The sequence below is a fragment of the Podarcis raffonei genome, chromosome 11, assembly GCF_027172205.1.
Source record: "Podarcis raffonei isolate rPodRaf1 chromosome 11, rPodRaf1.pri, whole genome shotgun sequence".
Classification (NCBI taxonomy): Eukaryota; Metazoa; Chordata; class Lepidosauria; order Squamata; family Lacertidae; genus Podarcis; species Podarcis raffonei.
Window position 1 is genome coordinate 11,189,676 of NC_070612.1, and position 20,270 is coordinate 11,209,945.

At 45.7% G+C, this 20,270-nt stretch overlaps 1 protein-coding gene across 2 annotated transcripts; it reads left to right on the forward strand.

The window, feature by feature from the left end:
• Positions 1-3,103: 3,103 nt before the first annotated feature.
• On the forward strand, positions 3,104-18,054 carry SKA1 (spindle and kinetochore associated complex subunit 1). 2 transcript variants are annotated; one of them, XM_053408486.1, is made up of 7 exons: positions 3,110-3,226; positions 5,048-5,143; positions 6,814-6,938; positions 10,112-10,203; positions 11,652-11,789; positions 16,592-16,761; positions 17,670-18,054. In XM_053408486.1, the coding sequence occupies exons 1-7, from the start codon at positions 3,187-3,189 to the stop codon at positions 17,816-17,818; spliced, it is 810 nt and encodes a 269-aa protein (XP_053264461.1). In that variant the 5' UTR covers positions 3,110-3,186; the 3' UTR covers positions 17,819-18,054. The 2 variants fall into 2 exon arrangements, with proteins under 2 accessions (XP_053264462.1, XP_053264461.1); XM_053408487.1 differs by lacking the exon at positions 5,048-5,143 and having other exon boundaries at positions 3,104-3,226.
• The last annotated feature ends 2,216 nt before the right edge of the window (positions 18,055-20,270 follow it).

Consider the following 20,270-nt stretch of genomic DNA (forward strand, 5'->3'; position numbering starts at 1 on the left):
AAAGATGGAGAATATAGCACATGTCCCAGTACAAACATGGGAAGGATGGGATATGGGATGGCTCACCAACTGGTTACCAAATGTCGCAGGACTCAAAGGGATACTATTGTCTTGCTTGTTTTTCTTGACGGTAGTAGTAATGGTTTTGTGTATGGTGCCATGTATCATTTCATGTTTTAGAAGTACAATTAGCAAGATGATTTCAAATGAAACTCTACCTCATATCATGGCCCTATACAGAGCTTTACCTCAGGAATATGATGAAGGTCAAGCTATCAAGGACACTTGGGAAGGTCCTTGAGCTTGAAAGGGGGGAATGAGGCATCTGATCATAGCCTGCATTTTTAATCAAGGCTTATATTTTGATCAGATTCCTGTATTCTAAAAATGACCTTAAAGAAATATATTTGTAAATGTTTGTATCTCTCATGCCAGGCAGAAACCATACTCTGGCAGCTGTTTATCTTCTTGATCAAGGGCCCCCCTGATCTATAGCAGTGTCTCAGGGTTGTAAAAGGAAAAAACAGGCTGGGAGCAAAAGGTCACACTGACCATACAAATTATAGAATACAATCAAGGTTGCAAAAACAAATAGTAAATAATTATTGTGCCTCCCATTAAACTTGAGCCACATCTTCCTAAGGTTAAAAGAGCAAGAGCTAATACAAACATCAGCTGGCTAGGGAAGAGGCAACTCTCTGAAACTGCTTTGAATCTTTAGAATTTAGCTTAGCTTTTACTAAGTTCCCTTTCTTCTAAAAAAACTATATATGTATGAAATATATTGGCTTAAATGTAATTATGCAAAGGATTTAGAAAGTAAGAAATTATAGAATCATAGAAGAGTTGGAATAGACCACGAGGGCCATTGGGTCCGGACCCCTGCCAGACAGAGAGACGCCATCGGAGCACTCCTGACATATGGTTGTCAAGCCTCTGCTTGATGACCTCCAAAGAAGGAGATATTTCATTGATAATGTGTGGGAAGATGAACAAAAGATCTGTTCAGATAAAAGTAGCCATCATCTGTTTTGGAGTGAATAGGGCAATAGGGCAAAAGATGAAATGTTAGTTAAGGCGCCTAGTCTAGGGCAAAAGGTTATTTGGTAATTAAGGTGCCTGGTCGAGGTAAATGTAAGATATATGACTACTTATTTGCCAATTATAAATAGAAGGAAATATAGCTCTTTGTCTCCCATAAAAGGTAATAGGAAATGGGTGTATCTTTTATGATTGGTTCTAGCAAACAGCCAATAGGAATTTTAACCAGGCTGATTGGACAGAGGCAGCCAAAGGAGGAGCAAGGGGGCTGAGCTGAGGGAATATAAGTGCTGGCCATAATGGCAGGAAGGCAGGCCAGAGCTTGGTAACCATATACCACTGTGCCTCTTATTTATTTGTCTGACAAATAAATTATTATTTTAATTTCTCTATTGCTGCGTTGAATATTTCATTCCAGCTAAGCGTTAACCACAAGCAGGGTGCTACAGTGTCAGGTTACAGACTCCACTAACCCAGAAATATTACCTTGGGTTAAGAACTTTGCTTCAGGATGAGAACAGAAACTGCGTGGTGGCGGCAGCAGGAAGCCCCATTAGCTGAAGTCGTACCTCAGGTTAAGAACAGTTTCAGGTTAAGAATGGACCTCCAGAATGAATTAAGTTCTTAACCTGAGGTACCACTGTAGTTGTTTATTGCCTTGACATCTGCTGGGAGGGCGTTCCACAGGGCAGGTGCCACTACTGAGAAGGCCCTCTGCCTGGTTCCCTGTAACCTCACTTCTTGCAGGGAGGGAACCCCCAGAAGGCCCTCGGAGGTGGATCTCAGTGTCCTGGCAGAACGATGGGGGTGGAGACGCTTCTTCAGATATACTGGACCGAGGCTGTTTAGGGCTTTCAAGGTCAGCACCAACACATTGAATTGTGCTCAGAAATGTACTGGGAGCCATTGAAGATCTTTCAGGACCGGTGTCAGCACTTGACATCCCTGGAATGTCAATATACCTGGAAGTGTCAACAAGTACTGTCGTGTGATCCTTATAGCAGAAAAAGATGCCACATGGGCCGTATCTCTATATATGTATCTCTATTGTATTAAGTCATTAAATCTATGGTTGCTAGGATTTTAAGTTTAGAGTCGCCAATGGAAAGAGGGACGTCACTCTGAAACCCATAGATTTACCATGTAGATGAACAGCAAATGTTATTCGTGATGGGACTTCCTGATCGCTTTTGACTCATTATGTATATAGTCTCTATTGCTGCTATAATAATAGGGAATTAATTCAGGTCTTTTCAACAGTCGCAATGTGCAACCCTCTTCCGCACCTCCAAAACTCAGCCCTAAGAACAAATAAATAGGCGCAGAGGCATGAAAGGTCGAAGCAGGGGCAGAAACCGGGCTGGAGACGTCACTGACACGTTCCAGATTCTTGATGCGATTGAAATAATAGCAAGCCTATACAAATGAGAACGCCATTCACACGGATATCCCTTATTTTCCGAGCTGCAGTTCATTGAACCTTATTTCCTGAGGCTCTGCAACGGGCTCCTATTTATAAGATAATTCCAATGCAAATGAAAAGCAAAACTAATAGAAAAGCAACGTTGCGCAGCCAAGTATTCCTACTTTAAAAAATTAAAATACTAAAATGGATTAAAATCGCCTCGACTTTCTAAGGCTTGCTTTTAGCAGACGCCGCTGGGTCGCAAGAGGCAAGGGAATTCCACTGAACGGCCGAGTTCTCCAACAAAGCATGCAAATGACTAAAGGCGGGCATAAAACGCCCTGGTTGAAGCCGATTTAAATAATAACCGTTTTCCTGTTATGTGGCTTTATGTGGCAGAGCACCTGTGAAGCTGGATTGTTGTTTAAATTAAAAAAGAAAAAAATACCCATGGCAACCAGAACCGTGTGTGACTCTACCCTTTCTTATCTCTATACAATGCGTCGGTCCACCGTAAGCTTCCTTAATGTGTCGCTCTAGCCTTACTTGTTTCCTTAAGCTCTATGGCGGAAAAAAAGGGTGTGTCCTCCCTGATTCGCCAGCGCCACCTGCCCGCGAGACTTTACTTGTTCTCGCGAGAGGCGTGGCGCGTCCAGCTGATTGCGCGGACGGTTTGAATCCAGAGAGTCTCTAGCGGCGCTGCGGGAAGGAGGGTCTTCGCCTCTGCTGCGGGCCTGGATATGGAGGGCAAGGAGGGGGCACCTCTGGAGCTCAGTGACGGTGAGGCAGCGGCTTAATGAGGGCAAAGGGGCCGGAGCTTCAGGTAGGGCGGGGAGAATACATGGGTCCTTGCTGGAGGCCTGTTGCAAAAGAACACATGCTTTACTTTATTTTGGATACGATACGATAATCTTTTAGTGATGTATGGAAGTGAGAGCTGGACCATAAAGAAGGCTGATCGCCGAAAAATTGATGCTTTTGAATTATGGTGCTGGAGGAGACTCTTGAGAGTCCCATGGACTGCAAGAAGATCAAACCTCTCCATTCTGAAGGAAATCAGCCCTGAGTGCTCACTGGGAGGACAGATCCTGAAGCTGAGGCTCCAATACTTTGGCCACCTCATGAGAAGAGAAGACTCCCTGGAAAAGACCCTGATGTTGGGAAAGATGGAGGGCACAAGGAGAAGGGGACGGCAGAGGACGAGATGGTTGGATAGTGTTCTCGAAGCTACCAGCATGAGTTTGACCAAACTGCGGGAGGCAGTGGAAGACAGGAGTGCCTGACATGCTCTGGTCCATGGGGTCACGAAGAGTCGGACACGACTAAACGACTAAACAACAACAACATGATAATCTTTATTGTCATTGTCCCATACAGAACAACGAAATTGAAAAAATCTACACCAGACATTCAAAAACCAACAAGCTAGCTATCCCAGCCAGTTAGCTCCTAAAAACTCTGATACCCCATAATTGAATACAATATACTCACATAAAGACTACCTTACACTGTGTTTAAAACCAAAATTGCATTTGGATAGAAACTGTTTCTCAGGCGGCTAGTCCACGTCTTTATAACCCTGTACCTTCTTCCAGAAGGCAGAAGCTGAAAGAGATCATTTCCGGGGTGTGCACTATCCTGCACTATCTCTGCAGCTTTCTTATGGCACCTGGAAGCATAGACTTGATCCAAGGTGGGATAAAAAATTATCCAGTGCTTGTTTGGAAACAACAACAATAACCCACCCCTCAAAATCGATTGCAAAAAACAAAATCAGGACTAATTCACAGCATGCAGGAGCTAAATCGCTCAACTTTTCTAAGCACCTGAGTTAGGCTTGTCTGAACAGGAATGTTCTTTGCAGGCGCTGAAAAGGGTACGACAAAGGATCATCATCTGCTTGTTCCTGTAGACAGTACTAGTAACAATATTAAAAAGGAGGAGAGCAGCAGGTGTCTACCGCCACCCCTGCTAGCCAAGAAGACCTGGGAAGATTGAATAACTTCACCAAGAATGTGAACAGAATAAGTTGCCTTATGCCAAGTCAGCCCACCTAGCTCATATAGCCCACACTGGTTGGCAGCCGCCCTTTGGGTTTTCAGTCAGGGAGCCTTTCCCAGTTCTTGCTAAGGGATGCCAGAGGTTCATTTTGGCAACCTTTTGCATGCAAGGCATAGTGCCCTAACCACTGAGCCCAAATAATGGTACAGTGTTACTTCGGGTTAAGAATTTAATTCGTTCTGGAGGTCCATTCTTAACCTGAAATGAGGTACCACTTTAGCTAATGGGGCCTCCCACTGCCACTGCTGTGCGATTTCTGTTCTCATCTTGAAGTAAAGTTCTTAACCCAAGGTACTATTTCTGGGTTAGCGGAGTCTGTAACCTGAAGCGTCTGTAATCCAAGGTACCACTGTATTATAATGCTTTAATTTAGGGAATGCAGTCAAGTTGTTTCTCATACATGCTGATTTGCTTTAATGTTGTGTACCTTACAAGAAAGGGAGGGGGATAATTGTCCTGTCCCCCCCCCCCCGAATAAAAACTTCTAGCTGTGGTGGCCTTTAGAATTAACTATTTACTCTCTTTTTTTGTTTGTTTCAGAAAAATATAATTTGACTTCAGATTTTAACGACTTGTGTTCTCACATGAACACAAAGATTTCAAATATCAAAAAGTCACTTCAGCTGAGAAAAATAGGTAAGGTGGTTTAATGTTTCCTGGGCATATGTGTTGACGGGCTGAGTTTGTGAGATGGATTCAGCAAAAGATGTATGAAAGTTTGAGATGCACGTAAGAGACATAATAACCCTATTGAGCTGGACTAAGTGTCTTTCAAAGCTGGCATCCTCTAGGTTGGAACAGTTTTTTGTTTTTTTTAAATAAACACATGGAATGTGGTTTTCCAATTACATGCCTGCATAATTTCGAGAACATTTTCCAAAGTCAGATTTTCATCTGTGGCTGTTTCCTCTTACGCTGTGCAGGAGTTCTCACCAATCCAGATGTTCGGTTTTACAAGCATGTCTTCTGTGTCCTAGGCTCTTTCTTAGCAAGATAGAAAAGGAACAAAAACATACAGCTGTGTCTCAAAGCCTTTAACACTAGAGGTTGTGCCCTTGATCGCTGCTGTGCCTGCCCCTCTCCTGTGCTGCTGGAGTGCATGTTTAGCCAGGCAATTTGTGGCTTTTTTGGGTCGTCGTCGTCATCTTTTTTTTAAGGAGGAAAAAAGAACTGTGTTGCTGGGTGCCATTCTCCTCCACAGCAAAAAACTCCTCCACTTCATTTTGTAGGATGCCTGTTGTAGCCATAAGGTTGCATACCAGTTTGATGCTTTCAGCAGAAAGGATATACCGCATTTTTCGCTCTACAAGACGCACCAGACCACAAGACGCACCTAGTTTTTGGAGGAGGAAAACAAGAAAAAAATATTCTGAATCTCAGAAGCCAGAACAGCAAGAGGGATCGCTGCGCAGTGAAAGCAGCAATCCCTCTTGCTGTTCTGGCTTCTGGGATAGCTGCGCAGCCTGCATTCACCCCATAAGACGCACACACATTTCCCCTTACTTTTTAGGAGGAAAAAGTGAGTCTTATAGAGCAAAAAATACAGTATATAAACAGGGTTTCTACTAGGCACTAGTGCTTTGGTGCAGCTTTGGAATTTGAAGGCCCTGTGCAGTCACCCGCAAGACATCTGGCTGGCCACTGGAACAGATGAGGCCTCTGACCTGATTCAGAAGGGCTCTTCTTAGGTTTTTATGGCTATTCTGAACTGACCTCCTATTGGTAGGCCTTATGCCCGCTTAATTATTTGCTAAACTTTAAATAAGTTGTTAATTATTTAATTGTTAGCTTTATGCTGTAGGGATTTTTTGATTTTATTGTGGTTGCTTTACCGGTGTTGTGTTTATGCTATTTCTTTTTTGCGAACCACTTTGAGCACAATGTTTTTAAGGAAAATGCTGTATGTAAACGGATTAAACTGGCAATAAGAAGTGACTTGTGGATGTATTTGCCAGAGGCTGAAGCGAGGTTGGGGTACTCTTGGGAATCATAGTATTGTAGAGTTGGAAGGGACCCCAGGGGTCATCCGGTCTAACCCCCCTGCAAGGCAGGAATCTCAGCTAAAGCATCCATGACAGATGACCATCCAACCTCTGCTTAAAAACCTCCAAGGAAGGAGAGTCCACAACCTCCTGAGAGAAGGGTAGTTGTCATGGTGTGGAATTTTAGGAGATGACAGAGCAGGAATGAAGGGAATTTCTGGTGATGACAAGTGGAAAGAGAAGTATGTATTTAACCTACAATGAATTTTCCTGTGGGAACTTCCTCTCTTTCCATGTCAATGACTTGCCTTCCTTATTTGTCAGACCAGGAACCATCTTTGAAGACGGTGCTTAGCAAGATAATTCATGAGGTATCTCTTTTAAACAACATCCTCAATAAACTGGAGACAGAAGTCAACCATCAGGAGAGCCAGCAGAGTCAACTCAAGGTAATCAATGCTCGAAGGGGACTTTTGTTTAAATGGGGGCATCTCTCCAGCATTGTAAATGAGGATCCACTGGTGCTTATTTGAGATGTTTCCATGCTTGTGTAAATTAGTTTGCATAAACAAGGTGGGAAAACTTGTCATATATATATATATATATATATATATATATATATATATATATATGTACGTATACATATACATACATATCTATATCTATCTATCTATCATCTATCTATACACGCACACACACACATAATATTTCTGTTTTACAATTTAAAATACAATTTTAAATACTCATTTAAACATCCATAATATACCAAAGACTTCCCTTCTTCTTTTTCAATGGTTCATTTTGCATATCTTAAATCCCTGCATACTTTACATAAACTAAACCATTCAGTTTTTCATTATTACATCCATCACTGTTGAATTTATCTTAACGCTGCCAACGTTTTCAAGTGTACACAACCCCCCCCATATATTCAATAAACATTTTTCAATCTTCTCTAAACGTATGTTCTTCTTGTTCTCTTATTCTGTATGTTAGGTCTGCAAGCTGCACGTATTCCGTCAGCTTAAGTTGCCATTCTTTTTTAGATGGGAACCTCACTCATTTTCCATTTTTGGGCTAACAAAACACGGGCCGCTGTAGTGGCATACATAAATAACCGTTTTTCACACCTGGGAGTTTCGGTCTGAATTATCCCCAACAAGGTGGGGAAACCTGTTGAGCTTTGGGAGAGGAGTACGTAAGGTGATGTGTGAGGAAGAGCATACAAGGACTCTGTGAACAGGGCTGAGGAGCTGGATCTTTGAAGGCCATGGGTACCTGTGGAGAGCAAAAAGTCCCCTTCCTGAAACACAGTAGCCTCAGGGTCATGGCTTATGGCAGAGCATCTGTCCCAGGTTCAAATCCTGGTGTCTCTAGGTGGGCCTAGGATATGTTCCCTGCCTGTAATCTTGGAGAGTCGCTGTCAGTCATTGCAGACCAGGGGTGGGGTAACCATTTTGGCCCAGGGGCCCATATCTTTTTCTGGCCTCACCACTACGGGCAAACCTTGGCAGGTGGCTGGGCCAACCCACCTGTCAAAGTCTGTTGCACAAAGCTTCCCAAGCAGAGCCAGTGTGGTGTGGTTAAGAGCAGTAGTCTCGTAATCTGGTGAACCCGGTTCGCTTCCCCGCTCCTCCACATGCAGCTGCTGGGTGACCTTGGGCTAGTCACACTTCTCTGAAGTATCTCAGCCCCACTCACCTCACAGAGTGTTTGATGGTAAGTGTGAGCATCCATTTTTCATTTCCTTCATAGCCCATCAGATACGATCAACTTGAACGATCTGATAGGCACTTGCCCTGCAAAGAGATGCTGTTGTGTGCTGTCAGTTGTGTTTTCTCTCTTTGTCTAAGATAAACATGCTTTCTTCACATTTGTTTAAAAATAAAACTGGGGGGGGGGGGGCGCTGCCCCAGCTAACTGGAAACAGGCACTGGAAAAACGGGCTGTGGTTCACAGGAGATCTAAACAACCAAGTGGCCCATGGATGGCTTTCCAATTTTATTTATTTTTAAAAGCGGATAGTATTCTGTGTTAAAAATGCACGCAGGCAACAAAGCCGTTTCTAGGTCTGCATCTGTAGTCTTTAAAACGTTCCTGTGCCAAAGGATGTGCCCAGAAAGCTTTATGACTGAAGCGTGGTGCTTTGAACATTAAATATTATTGAGGTAATTCAGGATCTTTTTCTCAAATTAGGCCTACCTAGTGGTGCACTGAACACCGTGATGTGAGGGCCAGATATGGCCCTCCACATCCCTTGAAACTCCCCCTCACAGGCTCTGATTTGCACCCCAGGTCCTTTTCCTTGGCTGGAATTCTGGCTTGCCTGGGTGGTGGATAGAGGAGCACGTAGAAACTAGGCTTAAAAGGTAAAATTTGCATGTGTGGCTCTGCCCGCATTTTCCTCTGGCCTCGCCCACTCCTGGCACATAGCCCTAATAGGAATATGGCCCCCCAGGCGGAAAATAGTTTCCCACCTCCAGGTGAAGCTTTCCTCTTAGCGCTGGGTACATCAACCCTATGCGTGGGTTGATACATGCAAGCACAGCAGGCTGAAATGATATGAGGATTTATCTTCCCTTGTACGAGCTTTCTTTAGAAAGCTTGCTTTTGAATTTGAGGCTGCAAAAAGAGCTAATCAGAGAGAGAATCCACTCCAGAGCCACTCAGAAGGCATATGGGAATCATTCCGAGTCTTTCACTTACGGCATGGTTAAATTAATTTAAAGCACGAGTTGCAGGGATATTTCACTAAACGTGGCCTTAGCCCTCCACAAGATCACGTTTCCGAACTGTGCCGTTGGAATACTGATAACCGTGGAAGATTCTTGGTGTTCTCTCAAATCTGAGGCGGTGCATATGAAAGCAGAATACCTCAGGGGACAGCGAACCCTAGATTTTGTATCGCCTGCTGTATAAGGATCCGAGAAAGGGGATTTCTCATGAGGCCGTGTTTAGACATTTTTCCAGGATGACAGATCCTGACAGGAATATTTGCTGCTCAGTGTTGATGCAGTGGTAACCGAAAAGATAGATATTTGCGAAATCTGTTGCCACATTGAGGTGTTCCCTTGGAGGGGGGGTTGCTTGAAAGATGCAAAGTTTTTCGGTTGGTGGTCCAGCTCGTGTTACACATTGTGTGTTGGTTGAGCCCAACCTCACAGGGATTACATTCCCCCTCTTTGTTTAATGACCTGTATTACCATATTCATTAAAGCTGCATGACCAGCCTGATATTTTACAAACAAGTTTTAATAACATGCAAAAATATTTAAATCATTAAAAATAATGAGAACCCTAGTACAGTGGATGCTTGGGTTGCGAACGTGATCCATGCAGGATGCACGTTCGCAACCTGCGTCTGTGCACGCACGGGTTGTGATTCGGCGCTTATGCGCAAAGCGCGATTTAGCGCTTCTGTGCATGTGCGACTGCCGAAACCCGGAAGTAACCCGTTCCGGTACTTCCGGGTTTTGGCGGTCTGCAACCCAAAAAAAACGCAACCTGAAGCGTTTGTAACCCGAGGTATGACTGTAATTGAGGCTCATGAGGGGTCAGGGTTCCCTTTTCATAAAAGCAAAAAAACCCAAACCTTTTCCTCTTGACATCCATCAAACTCCAGGAGCTCCAGGAAACGATTGAGAGGTACTACAATGAAGCTCAGCATCTTGAGGAAAACATGCCTATTCACCTGCCCAGAGGAATCCCAAGCAGGTAGGTTTCCTGCCACCAAGGCAGGTTTTGCAGTTCTTTAAGCAGAGGCCATCAATACTTTGGGATTCAGCCATGTGCTCTTCCAGCGATGTTCAGTATTAATGGTTGAAGCAGACATTTTATGAGATACACTTGACAGCAGCCCCCAAAGCAGTTAGAAACAGGAAAGGAAAAATCCTCCATCATTCAGAGACTAGTTAAGGATTTAGGATGTGACATACATATATGATTAAAATCACAAAGGTAGATGAGGGCAGAACAGCTTTGTTGAAAAGCAGCCTCTCTGCTTTTGTTACCTACCGAATAAGGTCTGGGGTAAAATACAGTTTATTGGAGATTTTGTGAAACCGAAGAGATTACAACCCATCTGAAAAGCTATTGATGTGTTCAGAAATAAAGTATGATATCAAAATGATGTTCCTATTGGTTGAACTGGTTGTGTGACCTAATGTATTAGTAGTAAAAAGGATTCCTAGATGAATTGCCTCTCACTTTTGCAAATTTTAATATACCCAAACCATCCCAGAGTATATCTTAGACCTAGGCATGAGAACATGACTTTTCTTCATTCATACAATTTGTGCAGTTCATTGACTTCAAAAGAGAAATTCTTGAGATGAACACCTGAGGGTAGGGTTTATTATGTTAGGGCATGGACTCAAAGATCTGCAGCCAAGCTGGTGCCAAACACATCGCTCTGCTTTCCTTTGGACCACACCAGGGAGGCCGGTCTTGCCATCTGGGCAGCCCAGGACCTCCCTACGCACTGCCCAGGCTTGCTCCCCGGGGAGGTCACTTTGGTGCTGCTAATGCAGCAAAAACAATGCAGGAGGCAGCAGTTATAAGTTACCGGTGTCTGCAGCCACAGCAGACGCTGCGATTCTGTGGGTTTGACTTCACCCACGGAGGCGCATGCCATTGTCTTTTGAGACAGATGGATGCCACCCAGCTTGCTGGCTGGGGACTTGCAGTCTGGCCACATCTGCAAGGCACCCTGATCTAAACCACGGTTAAGCATCAAATCTTGCTGAGCTAACCATGGTTAAGGGAGTTTTCCCAGCACTCTGCCAAGTGCCACTACGTGCCCTTTGGACTCGGTTTGGCAGCCAAAAACCATTATTTTGTTGTGGCATCAGAATCAGATGGGTGCTATCCCTGGTTCAGCTTTCTGTTGTTCATTTTAATGTTTTCTTAGGTCACTGGCACTGTATTCTGTATTTCCCCCTCCCCATCTCTCTCTCAAAAAAACCACGTCTTGAACAGCTCTGCCATGAAAAATTGGCAGGAGGAAAGGAAGCAGTGCATTTTGTTGTATCTGCCGCCTCCGTCAGGGTAGATGAGCTATAACTTATCTGAAGTGGCAAAGAGAGGGAACTTGTCAAGGGTGCTTGTAGCTTCCTGCGTGATAAGCTTTCCGTTGTCGGCTCTGCCTCCCACTTCCTCTGTAGCACCCAGGGCATCACGGTGAAGGATGAAGCACAGTGCAAAGATGCTGAGGTTGCCGGTGGGAAGAAGCCAGCGAAAGAGCCCAGATGCATCAAACAAGCAGCCTTGTTAACGGAAGAGGAGTTTGAAAGCATTCCTGCGTAAGTAAGCAGTCCCCACCCTTAACCGGAGAAAAGAGTAGCCAAGTTTAACCTGCCAGAGAAAAAGGGACGCGGGTGGCGCTGTGGGTTAAACCACAGAGCCTAGGACTTATTGATCAGAAGGTCGGTGGTTTGAATCCCCGCGATGGGGTGAGCTCCGTTGCTCAGTCCCTGCTCCTGCCAACCTAGCAGTTCGAAAGCACGTCAAAGTGCAAGTAGATAAATAGGTACCGCTCCGGCAGGAAGGTAAACGGCGTTTCCGTGCCCTGCTCTGGTTCGCCAGAAGCGGCTTAGTCATGCTGGCCACATGAACCGGAAGCTGTACGCTGGCTCCCTCAGCCAATAAAGCGAGATGAGCACCGTAATCCCAGAGTTGGTCATGACTGGACCTAATGGCCAGGGGTCCCTTTACCTTTTTTACCTGCCAGAGAGTAGCGGTTGCCAGCCTCTTCAGGCCTGTGGGCACATTTGGGTTTCTGAAGGAGCACCCCATCCGCTGGTCGCCCCCCCTCCCTTGGATCTGCCCATCTCCCAAGAGACAGAAAGTCTGTGCCCGCAGATGTTGCTTTTCCCATGGGATCTGGGTAAAGCACTCAGCGTCACTCTTCCAATGTCCTCCTTCAGCATACAGGGGAGAAAATCTTAACCACCCTTGCCTCCTCAGGACAAAGGGAGCAGTGATCCATAAGTGGATTACAAGTGTGTGTAAAAATAAAAATAAAAATTGGAAAATCACAAATTCGTTACATATATGTATGGTGCTGATATCACCAGTGTCACAGGTTTGATCCCTGTATGGCACAGCTGCATATTCCTGCTTTGCAGGGGGTTTGGACTGGGTCCCCATTCCAACTCTACAATTTTATGACTATATGCAACATAATCGGCAGCTGAGCTCCTTTTTGTGTTTGGCTTTCTGTCTGGTGGCTCTTGGTTTTTGCAACCTGAGCAGATGCTTCTCACAAAAGCGGCCCTAATTTATTCCGCATCTTCTTTGGCGTAATACCGGGCTGAATGAAAAGTTAATGCAGTCGAGCTCCGGGGTCCTCTGTGTAATGAACAAATTGCACGGCGGCGTCTGACTCATCAGGACGAGGCAATTAATGAGACAGAATTAATCACGGCTCCCGTTTCAGAAAGTGCTGCTCCTTCTGCCTCCCCCCCAACCCCACTGCCCTCTTCTCTTTTCATTTAGCAGGAATCATCCCCATTTCTTCTGGTGCAGCCAGGTCAAGGACAGTGGAGCGTTAGATGCCTTCATGTCTCCCATGATTGCCGTTGCAATTTGACTTGGCCATTCCAGGCTCCCTGGCATTCCTTTCCCTCCATTTCTGTCTGTCTTTGGGGGGGGAGGTTCAGGTAGCCCCCCATCACTGCACATTCAAAGAACACATGAACGGGGGTTGAAAGGCCGCTTGAGCCCACCACTGTTGACATGCCCCATACTATTTATGAGTGTGAGAAGTGGATCTGCAGACTTATGTATTATTGGATTCCTAACCCATGCTTTACCATGTGCTCCCAGGGCAGCTTACAACAATATAAAAAAGACAGTATTAAAACCATTTAAATACAATTACAATCTGAAAAAGTAGGGAGGGTTCGTGTGCATGTGTGTATCTATATTGTCCTTATTGATGGTATGTTGTTGTCATCTGGCTGTCTCGGGAGACAATGGAAGAGTGTGGCTTTGGGGGTGAAGTCAGACTGTTGGAGAGTTACAGCGCCTGCTGTGGCTGTAGAGACCAATATAGGAGAGACATGTTTTGTTGCAGCTGGGGCAGATGAAGGCGTCCAGTTTTGCTGCTGAAGGTGCGCATGGTGTTTCTTCTTTCTGTGCTCTTACCAGCAGTCATTCTTCCTCTGTTCACTGCTGTAGATGCATGGCCTGGGTAAAAGCGTAAGAGTAACACAGCCCCTCCATTGGATGATTTTTTAAAAGTTATTTTTATCTACCTATTTATTTAAATTTCTATATAGCCCTTTATTCAAGGATCATAGGGCGGTGTATAAAAAGCAAAAGAATGCACACATAGTAACAAATGAAAACAATAAACCCACCCCTCCTATTTAAAAGGCCATAGATGTTTAATTAGCCAAAGGCCTGGGAGAATAGGAATGTTTTTGGCTAAAGATATGTAACGAAGGCGCCAGGCAAGCCTCCCTAGGGAGAGCATTTCACAAGCAAGGAGGCAATGCAGAAAAGGCCCGTTCCCATGTCACCACCTCCCAGATCTCACGTGGAGAAGGCACACAAAGAAGGGCATTGGTTGGTGCTAGTAGGGTCCAGCTCAGTTTATATGGGGAGAGGCGGTCCTTGAGGTATTGCAGTCCTGAGCCGCTTAAGGCTTCATAGGTCAAAACCAGCACTTTGAACTGGGCCCGGAAACTAATTGGGAGCCAGTGCAATTGGGCCAGGATTGGCGTTTTATGCTCAAACCATCTTGCCTCCGTAAGCAACCTGGCTGCTGAATTCTGCACCAGCTGAAGTTTCCAAACCGTCTTCAGAGGCAGCCCATGTATAATGTGTTGCAGTAATCTAACCTTGGCTTACCCCTATGGAGTAACATTTCAATGGCCCTTCTTGAAGTTAGCCGTGTTCAGACTGCCTTCTAAGCCCAGGGGTGCACGGAAGCCTCAGTGACAATTCACTGTTTTGAGGAGAAGTGAAAAACTGAGCCAAGGTGTCCTATTTGTGTATGTTTCTTTGAGGCGAGGGATGGGGAAGATTAGTCTTGAAGAACAATTTGTTTTCCCTACCCAAAGGCCTAAATTGGGAAGAATCCCCTTTCTGCCGCCCAAAATTTTCCCACCCTCTTCATATTTCTAATGTGCTTCCAAGAGAGAGAATCTGCGTTTGTTCTTTAGTTGTATGACTTTCTCTTTCGAGCAGGTATGATGAGGCAAATCTCGCTCTCCTGTCCTGTGTACAATTCCCTGGAGAGCAATATTGTGTTTACAGGGCTCTGTTAAAACTTGGACCTTATTAGCTATTTAACACACATCCATTTTTACTGTCCTTATTATGTGTTAGACCTCCATGTTTCCAGCCAGAATCAAGAGCTGCATATACCCTGCTAAACTGCACAGAATATATCAACTCCCTCTTAAAGTTTTTAGCACCTGCTTTTTCAATAATCTCTATTTTCCATCTTCTCCCACTTCTTTTAGCCTGAGTACATGTGTGCTTTCCCTTCCTTGCCTTGGGCATGTCTTGGTCTCTCGCATTCTCATATATCAACTCACAAGTTTTTGCCCTTTCTCCCCTCTCTGCGTGGGTGGGTGGAGCTTTTCTCATCTATTAGCTTGCTGTCCTTCTACTTTAGCAATGCTTGAAATGTGAGGTTCTCCCGTCTTGAGTTTTCTCCAGGCAGCTGCCGGCCAATCTCCTTTTGATTAAATGCCAGAGCTGGGAAAGGAGAAGATGGGGAAGGGAGAGCAAAATAATACGGAGATCTGGTTTAATGTACTTTGCACATGACTTGATTCTATGGGACACAGGGATGGACTTTCTGGTTCCTAGGGCAAGCTGCTTTCTGTGTTACTGTGCCTTTGCCTATAGATGGATGCACGCGCACCTGTGTATGCACTTGGACACCTGTTTTGGGGGTCTTGAGCATGGGGCAAGTCACACTTAGACCGGTGACCAGTCAAGAGATCAAGGCCCCGTCTGCACTATCCCTTTAGAAGCAGTGTCATACCACTTCAAACACTATTAAAAGGGTAAAGGGTCCCCTGACCATTAGGTCCAATCGTGACCGACTCTGGGGTTGCGGCGCTCATCTCGCTTTATTGGCCAAGGGAGCCGGTGTGCAGCTTCCGGGTCAAGTGGCCAGCATGACTAAGCCGCTTCTGGCAAACCAGAGCAGGGCATGGAAACGCCGTTTACCTTCCCGCCAGAGCAGCACCTATTTATCTACTTGCATTTTGATGTGCTTTCGAACTGCTACTTTGGCAGGAGCAGGGACTGAGCAACGGGAGCTCAACCCGTCGCGGGGATTCGAACCACCAACCTTCTGATCGGCAAGTCCTAGGCTCTGTGGTTTAACCCACAGCGCCACCCGCGTCCCTTCTAACACTATTGGCTTCCCTCAAAGAATCCTGGGGACTGTATTTTTAAAAATGTGCTGAGAACTCAGCTTCCAGGATCTCCAGGTAGCTCTGGGAGAGACCCCTCCCCAAAACCCTGGAGAGCTGCTGTCAATCAGTGTAGACAGAACTAGGCTAGGTGGACCCATTTGTCTCACCTGGGCAGCTTCCAGCATTCCTGAAACTGAATCACACACAGAGACTTAACCTTGGGAACGCTTGTAGGATCATCTGCCTTGGGGAGGGGTGTACCTGGAAGAAGAGGGGGAAAGTACCCAGGTGTGGGGCAGATCTAAGCTTATGCATACTTCTTGGGTGAAAGCTTTTCTACTGCAGGTGTGCGGTCTGCTAATACAGAGCTGCGTGCTCTGTATCTTTTGGCGGGTCTTAGAGGGGTCTAACAATGACCATGAGTTTTAAGCAATGGGTTTCCCCCCCCCTTCAGCATGCTAAAATATTACTAAATGCTGCTTCAGGCAGAGGTGCAACCTTCCCTTTGCCACTGATCCAGGTGAAGCAGCCTTGCGGCTTCACACCTGACCATTGCTGCAGGTGTGCGTGCTTGCATTTTTGATAACACGGGTTTCGTACGCGAACGTGTGATCTCCCGTTACGAATTTGCCCTGAGAAAGGTGGAGGCTCTGCAAGTTTGGGCATAATTCTGCATGTTTCATGACGTGCCGGTTAAAGGGAACCTGTTTCATTCCCCACAGGTACATGCGAGGCCGTCTGACGTACAACCAAGTCAATGCAGTCCTTCAGGAAATCAACAAGGCCGTGGTTAGCAAGTACAAGATCATGCACCAGTCCCCTAAGACAATGTCTGGCGCTGTGAGAAACCTCTTCTTCAGATTCAAAGAAGAGGAAACGAAGAATACAAAAGGTAGCTTTCACTCCTGAGTTTGTCTTTGAATCATAGGTTCAATCCCTGGCCTCCAGGTATGTCTGGGAAAAGGACTCTTGCCTGAAACCCTCAAGAGCAGCTGCCAGTCAGTGTAGGGGTGGGCTGACAGGCCAATCTTGGCTCATTGGGGGCCTGTAAGACCATTTCTTCCCTAAACCACACCTGCCTGTTGATCAAATGATGGGTGACATCAGCAATGGAATGGGGTTCATTCCTGCCAGTTACTGCTTTGCCAGCATGTTGCCTGTGATAACTGCTGGTGAAGCAAAGCCAGGATTGCACCCTTCGCTCATCAACTAGTGAGTGGAGCGTTCAGTCCCGCTGCCACCTGTCAGTCAAACTGGTGTAATGTCAGATGATTGACAGCTGGGTGGGCCCATCCTGCATATTGGCGGCCAAATATCTATCACTGGTAGTTCCTCCCCACCCCTTCCAAATTGAATGTTTGTTTTTAATTTTTGTAAACTGCTCTGAGATTCATTTGGATTGGCAAGGGGTATAAAATACAGTTGCGCCTTGGAAGTCAGACGGAATCTGTTCCAGAAGTCCGTTCGACTTCCAAAATGGTCGAAAACCAAAGTGCAGCTTCTGATTGGCTGCAGGAAGCTCCTACAGCCAATCGGAAGCTGCGGAAGCCCCATTGGATGTTCAGCTTCCAAAAATAGTTCGCAAACCGGAACAGTGACTTCTGGGTTTGCAGTGTTCAGGAACTAAGCTGTTTGACTGTACGTATTTAAAAGATTTCTTACTCGCCCTCCATCTCTGAGTGGGGACAACCGTACTTAAAAATAAAAAAAGTAAAACCAATCCAAGGAAAAGTGGGACTGGAATTAAACGAAAGGTAAAGTACTCTGTACCAAGATGAAACACGAATTGTGTCTCTGCAGGCCACTTCTTCATCGTGGAGGCCGATGTGGAAGAATTTACACAGCTCAAGGCAGACAAGCGTTTCCACAGCATCCTGACCATTTTGCGACATTGCCAGAGACTGCGAGAGATCCGTGGCTCGCGCCTGGTCCGTTACGCCATCTGCTGAGGTGCTGTCAGGGTGTTTGAGGCTTGCGGTGGGAGGCTCCCCCTTGCCCCGCTCCTCAGGACTGTGCCGCAAAACAGAATCCTTCCTTCGTTTAGAGTTTTACATGGCAAGGCTGTTTCTTTACTCTTTCTTCCTCTCCTCATTCATTATTGTTGGAGAAGGTGGATTTCATTTGCATCCGTAAAATACAGTGTTTGTAATTTCCATCTTTCTGCAAAGGTATGAAGCTATACATAGCGCGATTCTCTCTCTCACCCACCCGGCTTTGGGGTTTCTACCTGTTGAGCTTGATCTGCATTTTATAGCGAAGCAGAGGGCGAATGGGTTGAACCAAGAACTGCCTCTAAACCATTGTTCAAAGCTTGAGATTTTGAATTGCTGAAATGCCAATAAAGAGTTGAAAGCACCGGGTGAGTCGGAATCCTTGCTGCCTTTCTTCGTCTCTGCGATTCTTCCTCAATTAAAAAGGTAAAGGGACCGCTGACCATTAGGTCCAGTTGTGGCCGACTCTGGGGTTGCGGCGCTTATCTCGCTTTATTGGCCGAGGGAGCCGGCGTACAGCTTCCGGGTCATATGGCCAGCATGACTAAGCCGCTTCTGGCGAACCAAAGCAGTGCACGGAAATGCTGTTTGCCTTCCCACCGGAGTGGTACCTATTTATCTACTTGCACTTTAGCGTGCTTTCAAACTGCTGGGTTGGCAGGAGCAGGGACAGAGCAACAGGAGCTCACCCCATCGTGGGGATTCGAACTGCTGACCTTCTGATCGGCAAGCCCTAGGCTCAGTGGTTTAGATCACAGCGCCACCTGCGCCCCATGCTTCCTCAATTACTACATCCCAAAGTATAGGTGAACAAGCCATTGTTGGAGGTGTGCCGCTGAACACAAAGCCTGGGTGTATGTTTCTGAATAGAGTGTGATGGGAGGTCCCGCTGACAGAGTCCTGTATTGAAGCATCGGCACACATCCGAAAGACACGGGCACGCTATAAGGAGAGTCAGCGAAAGCAGAGTTGTGTAGGAATTGTAGCATCAAGTATTTTATTATTTACAGGAAAAGAACAAATAAAACATGGCATTCTGTGTGAGCTCTTTCTCCCACACACCCTCTCTAGCTTTCTAGCTGGACAGAGAAGAAAGAGCGGAAGTTTATCAGCTTGACTTCCGGTTACACGCACAATCTTAAGAAATGAAAACATCCGATCGTGTGACACTCTGCAATAGTGGCAGTGAAAATACTGACAGAGTGAACAGTACGGTGTTCTGTTTACCAGGGGATCCCACCAGGCCGGAGCTCACCTGGGTTTGTTGTTGTTGTTTAGTCATTTAGTCGTGTCCGACTCTTCGTGACCCCATGGACCAGAGCACGCCAGGCACTCCTGTCTTCCACTGCCTCCCGCAGTTTGGTCAAACTCATGCTGGTAGCTTCGAGAACACTATCCAACCATCTCATCCTCTGTCATCCCCTTCTCCTTGTGCCCTCCATCTTTCCCAACATCAGGGTCTTTTTCAGGGAGTCTTCTCTTCTCATGAGGTGGCCAAAGTATTGGAGCCTCAGCTTCAGGATCTGTCCTTCCAGTGAACACTCAGGGCTGATTTCCTTCATAATGGAGAGGTTTGATCTTCTTGCAGTCCATGGGACTCTCAAGAGTCTCCTCCAGCACCATAATTCAAAAGCATCAATTCTTCGTCGATCAGCCTTCTTTATGGTCCAGCTCTCACTTCCATACATCATGACTGGAAAAAACATAGCTTTAACTATACGGACCTTTGTTGGCAAGGTGATGTCTCTGCTTTTTTGGTTGCTGCCATTCAGGAAAGATAGCAAACCATAACCAGACCAAAAGAGGGCAGTAAGAGGCATGGAAATGTCCTATGAGCATATGTTGGAGCTGCGTAGGCCTATGTTCATAAGTTCCACTTTTTATTCACACCTCCACGATACTGCCTCTCATTTCCACCAAATCTTCCCTCAAAGTCCATCTTTGATGGGGTCACAATGATCATCTAGTCTCACCTGCAATGCAGGAATCTTTTGCCCAACGTTGGACTTGAACCCACAGCCCTGAAATTAAGAGTCCCACACTCTAGTGACTGAGGCATCATCAGGCAGTCGGACTTGTAACACTGCAAAGGTGCAAAAACACAAAGCACCTTGCTTTGTGTATAGATCATAAGACAACTGCCTAAATCTCATTAGCATTGGTGTGGCTTTGCTCTGTTTAACTGCTATTGATTTCCGTGATGTTCTCAAGCTGCTTAACGCACTCTGGATTGCACCCAAATCTGAAGTCATTAAAAGTTTGCAAGAGTTCCGAGACACGTGTTTGAGAATATATGTTATCTTTAGCTATTTAAACCCCAGCTTATCCTCCTTAAGTACCGGTATATCTCTGCCCAAGGTTTGTCCTGCAACCCGTTGGAATGTCAGGTGAATTAACAATATTGCATCCT